At 36.3% G+C, this 9,170-nt stretch overlaps 1 protein-coding gene across 1 annotated transcript; it reads right to left on the bottom strand.

Annotated features, from left to right (window-relative positions):
* Nucleotides 1-976: 976 nt before the first annotated feature.
* LOC129508657 (proteasome subunit alpha type-1-like) lies at nucleotides 977-5,366 on the bottom strand. Its single transcript, XM_055323599.1, has 2 exons — nucleotides 5,326-5,366; nucleotides 977-2,110 (listed from the first exon to the last, which is right to left on the bottom strand). Exons 1-2 carry the CDS (start codon nucleotides 5,364-5,366, stop codon nucleotides 1,285-1,287), a joined length of 867 nt encoding a protein of 288 aa, XP_055179574.1. The 3' UTR covers nucleotides 977-1,284.
* Between the last annotated feature and the right edge of the window lie 3,804 nt (nucleotides 5,367-9,170).

The following is a 9,170-nucleotide window of genomic DNA, read 5'->3' as shown; positions in this document are numbered from 1 at the left end:
TGGATCAGGGATAAGCACAGATATCTTCAAATAGGTATGAACAATGCTTTGGAACTATTCTAATACTGGACTGTGGGGATGGCTCCCCAACTGTATGCATTTATCAAAACTTGTTGAGCAGTATGTCCCAGACTTCTGTGTGTGTGTGTGTGCGTGAGAGAGAGAGAGAGAGAGAGAGAACAGTGTACTGAAATTGGGTGAGTTTCATGGTATAAGAAGTATACATCAATCAAGCTATTTAAAAAAGAAGTTATATTTACACCATACTGTAGTCCATTAAGTGTGTAATAGCAGTATGTCTAAAAAAATACAGTGCACATATCTTAATTTAAAAATACTGGTAAAAAGTGCTAACCATCATCTGGGCTTTCAGCAAATTATCATCTTAGCTGGTGGAGGGTCTTGCCTCAATGTTGATGGCAGCTGACTGATCAGTGGTGGTTGTTGTAGGCTGGGGTAGCCATGGAAATTTCTTAAAATAAGACAAGTTTGCCGCATTGATTGACTCCTTCTTTCACAAAGAATTCCTCTGTAGCATGTGATGCTATTTGATAGCATTTTATTGACAGTAGAACTTCTTTCCAAACTGTAGTCAATCCTTTCAAACTGTGCCACTGCTTTCTCAACTAAGCTTATGAAATATTCTAAATCCTTTATCATCATTTCAACAATCTTCACAGCATCTTCACCAGAAGTAGATTTCATCTGAATAAACCACTTTCCTTGCTCATCCACAAGAAGCAACTCTTCATTGGTTCAGGTTTTATCATGAGATTGCAGCCATTGAGTCACACCCTCAGTCCCCACTCCTAATTCTAGTTCTTTTGCTATTTCCACCACATCTGTAGGGACTCCTTCTACTGAAGTCTGGACGCCTGCAAAGTCATCCATGAGGACTGGCATTAACTTCTTGCAAACTCTGGTAAATGTTGATATTTTGACCTCTCCTCATGAATCACAAATGTTTTTTTTTTTTTTTGCAGGTGAAACAATTTTATTTCACAGTTGTCTTTAAAACCACAAAGACACTATGTTTTTCATATAAAAACATTAGTACAGATAACTATACTTTCTAGAAAATGATTATATAGACCCTCTCAAAGAAAAATGCACACCATTATATGGTTCAGACAAGTTACTTGGGAAAAACACATCTGGACCGATTCCTAAAACATACCAGAAGACCACGCCGCATCTTTTGGTTCAAAGTATAGATTACTGTCATCAGTAAGGGCTCCTGCATTCTTACATATTTGATAATACACATATAGACTGGTTTGTGACTTAATGCTCCATTGGTTCATCAGCCTTTTCTGCAGGTTCATCAGCAGGTTGAGCAGGCTGTGCCTTTCTCTGTGGTCTTTCTTCAAGACCTTCCAGGAACGGAGATACATCATCATCATCATAAATCGTAAACTCCAAGTCTTTACCAACAATTCCAATGGAAACATTCTTTGTAGTTAGGTCCTGTTCTGCAGGAAGTGTCTCTCGTAAGGCACGCAGACCATGTTTAACCAGTTCATTCAAATTGCACTCCATAAAACCAGACATATGTCTCTCCAAGTAAGTACGAGCTGATTGAGAACGGGCTCCAATGGACATGGCTCTACAGTCAAAATAGTTGGCAGATGGACAGGTTTGGAAAATGTGAGGGCCCATATCATCATAACCAGCAATGAGCAGTCCAACACCATATGGTCTCCGGCCATACCGTTGTGTTGGTATCTGGGTCTTGCTTCCAATTAGAGATACAAGACGAGACACAGGAAGAGGTCTGTCAAATACAAATCTGGAATCCAAACACTCCTGGCGCATAAAATTACATAACAGTCTAGCATCAGCAGTAAGTCCCGCAATTGAGATACCAATATGGTTATCAACATGAAGAATTTTCTTCTGATGAGCTGCAAGCTCTGACTGTGCTCTCTTCAATGCAACCAACACTGCATGGGTTTTTGATTTCAGACCAACTGTGGCTGAACCTTGTTTGACAGCTTCCATTGCATATTCAATTTGATGAATCCTGCCCTGAGGGCTCCAAACAGTGACGTCATTGTCATACTGGTTGCGAAATGGTGGGTCCCGCTGTGGCCTCCGGCAGAGGTGGCGGCTTCAGGAGCGCGCGAATCACAAATGTTTTTAATGGCATCAAGAATGGTGAACTCTCTCCAAAAGGTTTTCAATTGACTTGCCCAGATCCACTTGAGGAATCACTATCAATGGCAGCTAGAGCCTTATGAAATGTATTTCTTCAATTATAAGACTTGAAAGTCAAACTTCACTCCTTAATCCATTGGCTGCAGAATGGATGCTGTGCTAGCAGGAAGGAAACAAGACTAATCTCATTGTGGTGCACCTGGATGGCTCATAAGTTAAGTGTCAGACTCTTGATTGCAGCTCAGGTCATGCATGATCTCAGGGTCATGAGATCGAGCTCCACGTTGACTGCACTCTGAGTGGGCTTCTCTCATTCTCCCTCTGCCCTTCCCCCTGCTCACACACTCTCTCTCCAAAATAAATAAATCTTTAAAAAAAAAAGAGAGAGAGAGATTAATCTCATTGTACATCTTCCTCAGAGCTCTTGGTTGACCAGAGACATTGTCATTGAGCAATAATACTTTGAAAGGAATCTTTTTTTCTGAGTAATGGTGAACGTAGTATGTGATTTATGAACCTAGAAAAAAAAAATTAGAGAAGGGGAATAGGAGGTACCCAGAGGGAAGAGGTTGCTATTTTAAAATGGGTGGTCAGAGACAACCATACTAATAAGGTGACATTGTCAAGAGACCTGGAGAGAGGAGTATGGAGTGAGCCATGTTGCTGTCTGAGGGAAAAGAAAAAGCAAAGGTCTTGAGACTGAAGTGTCATTGGTATGTTCAAGGATAACAGTAAAATGAGTGTGACATCCTTAAATTAAAACAGATTATAAACCTAAAACAGTTAAAAATTGGTGGGGTTGAGGGTAAAGATATAATGATGAAACAAGATAAAGAGTCCAGAAAAACACTCTAATATACAGTAAAGGAAACAGCAAGAATAACAAAATTACATCATGCAAAGGGGAAAAAAAGGAAAGAAGAACTCCAAAATGTTAATAATGGTTATAACTAAATAGTAGAATTATAGATAATTTTAGTTTTCTTCCTTATGCACTTTTCTGTATTTTTTAATTGTTTTAAAATTAACATGCATTACCTTAAAAAATATTTTAAGAGGAATGAATGAATCAATAAATGTGTGGGGCAGGTGATAAGCTATTTGAGGAAAAACATTTTTAAGATATTACCAGTTAACTTTAGTTATATGTAAAAATAAATCTAAATATCATAAAACAAAAGACCTTTCCAAGCTTTCAAGCAACAAAATATATTTTTTCTGCACAAAAAAATCAAGATTATATATGTAATAAAAGACCAAAATGAAAAAAACTAGTATAAAGTATAACCCACTGCGTAACTTAGCCAAATAGACTATAAAAGTATAGCTTTTACCTGTTGAACTTATCCAAATGTATAAGAATCCCTTTAAAATCATTAAGCATAAATAGATTTTTTTAAAAAAATAAGGAAATACAAATGGCTAATATACAAGAAAAAATTCAATTTAACTACACTAATAACCAAAGAAATAAATATTATAATAAACTGTCATCTTCATCTATGAGATTAGCAAAGATTTATCTTTAAAAATGCAAAAAAGTGGCAAAAGTGGGATGATATACTTTCTGTCCATTCCAGGAGTGTAAATTAATATAATCCTATTGGAAAGAAAAATCACAGTATTTATCCAGAGCCTTAGAATTTGATAATTCTACTTCTAGAAAACTGTCTTAAAGAAATAATCCCAAGTAGTAACAATTTACACTTATATAGCACTTACTTTGTTCCAGGTACCACTCTATCTAATATATTAACATGCAATGACATTGGGAAGTTTTAGTATGGGTATATCATCTCATTTAATTCTCATAACAGGGACACCTGGGTGGCTCAGAGGTTGAGTGTCTGCCTTTGGCTCAGGGTGTGGTCCCAGAATCCTGGGATCAAGTCCCACATTGGGCTTCCTGAATAGAGCCTGCTTCTCCCTCTGCCTATGTCTCTGCTTCTCTCTCTGTGTGTGTCTCTCATGAATAAATGGGTAAAGTCTTTTTTAAAAAAATTCTCATAACAACCCCGAGGTAAGTATATTATTATTTCTAGTTCAGGGGTGCTGCATTTGCTGCACGAAGAGGTTCAGTCATTGCCCAACATTTCATAACTAGCAAGTGAAGGAACCAAGATTCAAAACCAGGCAGTCTGACTCCAAATCCTATGTGCTTAACCACTCTGCTATCTTGCCTTTCTATAGAATAAGCATACATACAAAGATGTTTACCTCAGCAAAAATCGTAATAGGAATTTCCATAAGAAAAGCCAAATCTCCTACAATAGGAGAAACAAGCAAAAGGTACCACAGATAATATAGTATGCTTGATTTTTAAAGATACAGTTTCTCTATTATAGGCTTTTAATTAGTTTAGGTTATTATAGGTTCTAAGAAACTTTAGTCTATTAAGAAAATGAAAAAGATGAAAATACCATGGCATACTTTTAAAAACATTCATACTGTAATTTATGCAGTCTAAAACACCATTAATTGTAAGACACACCATTATTTTATGTATTATCAAGAGAGAAAAAAATCCCTATTTCAGAGTATTTTTTTTTTAGGCTTCAGCAGTTTATTTTTTTATTTTTATTTTTTATAAATTTATATTTTATTGGTGTTCAATTTGCCAACATATAGAATAACACCCAGTGCTCATCCCATCAAGTGCCCCCCTCAGTGCCCTTCACCCAGTCACCCCCACCCCCCGCCCACCTCCCCTTCCACCACCCCTAGTTCATTTCCCAGAGTTAGGAGTCTCTCATGTTCTGTCTCCCTTTCTGATATTTCCCACTCATTTTTTCTCCTTTCCCCTTTATTCCCTTTCACTATTTTTTATATTCCCCAAATGAATGAGACCATATAATGTTTGTCCTTCTCCGATTGACTTATTTCACTCAGCATAATACCCTCCAGTTCCATCCACGTCGAAGCAAATGGTGGGTATTTGTCATTTCTAATGGCTAATATTCCATTGTATACCTATTTCAGAGATATTAAAATGTGAACTAAATGGGTCTTAGAGTAGATGAAACATAGTATATTCAATTCAAACGAGGAGGTAGTATTTCTTTCTGAAGATAATTTTAGAACTGAGTTTCTAAATACAAAGTGATATGACATGGCTTCTTAACCTCTTCAGCCTGAATTTTCATTCACCTTCCTTTGTGGCAAACTTACTGCCGTGTCAGCTCAAAGATGAGTGTACAGACCCCACACATGGTTAACAAGGAGCTCTTGCTATCTATTTTTCATAGAAGAAAAGAAATTATTGCTAATAATTACCCATGCCAGGCCAGAAGCCCATCACCCCTCACGTAAGGGAACTGTCAACTAGAGGAACTTGGAAATGCTTAGAAACCATAAAATGCTAATAAAAGAAATGGATTCAGCAGTCAACTTGAACATGGTTGAGTGAATATTATGCAGTAAGGAAAGCCACTTGGAATGTGACTGAATGTTTGGGGAGGGTTATAAACAGAATGGGAGAACAGTGAAATAGAAGGAGCATTGTTAAGGCAGAATGGGCATATGGCCAAGGCCAGGAGGGAGATGTGGAGGGGAAGCCCAAGGAAGCTTACGATGGTAAGATCATTATATGTATCATATAGTTGGCTATATTGGTGCAGGGGCAAAACAGCACGTTTTCCTAGAAAGTTGTAGAAACCTCATGGTTTAGCTCTGGGCACAGACTAGAGGATCACGGAGACCAAAACAGAGAAGGGCTATCAGCAATGTCATCATTCTTGTGTCTGTATTCCCACAAGAATATGCTCCCCCAAGGAGACTTTTTTTTATCATTATTAACAAGGGGAAATAAAATAAAGTTAGCTATGTTTACCATTTTATGACCATTTGTGAAATGATTGCAATGCTATAATTCATTAATAAATCACCAGTATGACCAGGCAACCACCACTGGCCTATTTAAAAATGAAATGGATCCTTCTATTATACAGCTTAAGGATAGGCATTTACACAGGTTCACAATCCTTTATCCTGAACTAGGACCAGATATGTGCATATGCAGTGTTACATGGCACCTCCAGAGGAGTCGGAGTCAGATAAAGACAGACTATAAATAACCTCACCATAGGTCAGGCCAGGTATCATGGTCAGATACCTTAGGATAAGTCAGGATTGTGAATTGTGGAGAAGGCTTTGTGGATCTTGTGTTGAAAGGCACTGTGTTAAAGCCCTGGTTTTTATCTCTAACCTGTTTTATTTCTTCATCTACAATGCCTGAATTCTAAATTTCTGCATACATACCAATTCAGAACCAACATTCCCAATACCCTTTCAACCAATATTTATGAAACTCCCATTACGTGTTAGAAATTATTCTAGGTACTAAGTGACCAGCAGTAGACAGAAACAAAGTCTCTGCCTTCAAGCTGCTGAAAATTCATAAATGAGCTATAGGTGATGAAAAAAATTCAGGGTGAGGGCACCTAGATGGCTCAGTCCATTAAGTGTCTGCCTTCAGCTCAGGTCATGATCTTGGAGTCCTGGGATCGAGTCCTGAGTTAGCTTCCTGTTCAGCGGGAGTCTGCTTCTCCCTCTCCCTCTCTGTCCATCCCCCCCCCCATTCATGTTTTCTCTCTCTCAAATAAATAAACAAAATCTAAAAAAAAAAAAAAAAAAAAGAATTCAGTTTGATTCTTAAATCTAGTCATGGGTTCCTAAAGGGCCAGAAACTACATCCTATGTCACATCTATTTAAATTTTGTGATATTAATGTCAGATATAAGAAGTTCATAGCCAGGTTTGCTATACAGCCCCTGTATGATACACTTTTGGCAAATACTTGGAATATGTAGCACATTTTAGTCATACTCCTGTTCTTCTTTCTAAAACTGCTTACTTGTGCCTTCTTTTTTTTTGGGGGGGGCGTCTCAATTTATAGCTTTAATTATTTTTCAAAAAGAGATTTGGTTCTTTTTGGTAATCCTCTTATTTTATTGTAGTCTTATGTCATTTATTTATGCTCTTCTCATTATTCCCTTCAAAATCTTTCCTTATTTTTGTCTTAACTGCATTTTAGTTTCCTCATCAGTATTTCTGAGTTGGATTTGCTTTCCGTGTTTTTTGTTTTTACATAAAGACACTTAAGGCCATCAGTTTGGTTTCAAGAACTGTCCTTTGAGCATCTCACAAGTTTTGCTACTGACAACATTAATTGTAGCTTAGCTCTAAAAATTTTTACATTTCCACTGCAATTTTCTAACCACAGGTCACTAATAAATTTTGAAAGTTCCTAGCAAATGTACTGTTTTCAGAGAAAGTGATTTGGCTGATATTCTTTAAAATTTGACCAGACTTCCTTTGTAAATTAGCATAAGGCCATTTTTTTTAATATATTACATATACTTGAAAAACGTATATACTTTGCTAGGTATAGGATCCGCGATCTATCAGCTTTTCTGAATCAAGACTATCCATATCCAGTATAGTAGCCTCAGACCAGTAGCCTCTGACTGAGCACTTGAAATGTGACTAGTAATGTACTCTAAGTTAAAATACAAGCTAGATTCTATGAAGAAAAGAATATAAAATGTCTCATGAATTTTAGTTATGTTGAAGTAGCATTTTGGACATATTGGGTTAAATAAAATGTATTAGAAGTTTCCCTGTTTCTGTATTTTGTAATGTAGCTATCAGGAAATTGTAATTTACATATGGGGCTGACATATTTCTATCAAACTGCTATATCTGAATTGTTGTCTGTTTAAGTTTCTGCTCTAAGTAGATTAAAATATTTCCACTATGCTTTTAGAGGTTTACATTTTTGCTTTTGTTTTTGCTTTGTAAATTCCAAAGTTATTATATCTTAAATGGCTTTTCTATTTACTATTACTTAAGCTCCTACTTTATTAATACTTTTGCTTTAAATTCTACTTTGGTATTAATTCACCTATATCTGTTTTCCACTTTTTGGTTACATTTTAGTAATATCCCTTAATAATAATATAGTTGAGTTTCCTCTTAGTATCTTTTAATAAATAAGTTTATATTTACAGTTACTGCTGATATAGATATAATCCTATATTTTTTTGTGAGCTTCTTGACACTTTTCCTCTTTTTATTCCTTTATTCCTTCCTTATAATGATTAGCACATTTTCTTTATTCCTCCTCCTGCTTTTTTCCCCCTCCCTCTTTTCTGGCTTCTAAATTTCTGAATTATATTTTTTTAAAACGATGATTCTTACATTTTTTATACTAATACTTTAAACATTACTCTTATAATTTTACCTGAAAGATTTCCAACGAAGCCTAAAGTTTCTTAATCTATTATTCTCCAGTACATGAAAGCCCCTTCATAGGCTTATCTATTCATTCATGTATCCTATCTTGTTGACTTGGTTTTGCTTCATGTGTCTCTCACATTCTTTAGGTTAGCCTGGGCAGATTTCCATGGCAAAGGCAGAGATAATAAAGTGGAAGCAGAACTGTACCAGTGCTTTTAAAGACTCTTTGAGTCATATCAACTAATATCCCACTGGCCAAATCAAGTCACACAGCCAAACTCAGAATCAAGGGGAGAAGCTGAACTCTGTCTCTTCAGTGAGAGGAACTGCAAAATCACATGACAAAGGGGCATGCATTCAGGACGGGGTAAAGAACTCAAGTCACCAATGCAATCAACCTATCACATGGAACTTTACCTCTTCTTTGCACCCAAAAGAGAAGGGATGTTTCCCATAAATAACTATATTTGACAAATTTTATGCAATCTCCATTCTTTTTTGCATCCCGTACCTTCTGGGTTTTTTTTGCTCAAGTACAACTTGGATGATGAACTCTTAGTCTTTAGAAATCTAAAAATTTATTTTGCCCTCACTGTAGAATTATAGTTTAGCTGGGAGTAACATTTAGGCTGAGTCCTTTTCCCCCAGTACTTGACTCCTGTATCTTTTAACTATTGCAGAGAGTTCTCGTCTAAATTGTTCCTTTTCTAATAGATTTTTTTTCCTTTCTGAATACGATCATGATATATCTAGATATAGATTCATTTTTCTGATTC

This window comes from Nyctereutes procyonoides, unplaced genomic scaffold (genome assembly GCF_905146905.1).
Source record: "Nyctereutes procyonoides isolate TBG_1078 unplaced genomic scaffold, NYPRO_anot_genome, whole genome shotgun sequence".
NCBI classification, from domain to species: domain Eukaryota; kingdom Metazoa; phylum Chordata; class Mammalia; order Carnivora; family Canidae; genus Nyctereutes; species Nyctereutes procyonoides.
This window is presented reverse-complemented; position numbering and strand designations above follow the sequence as displayed.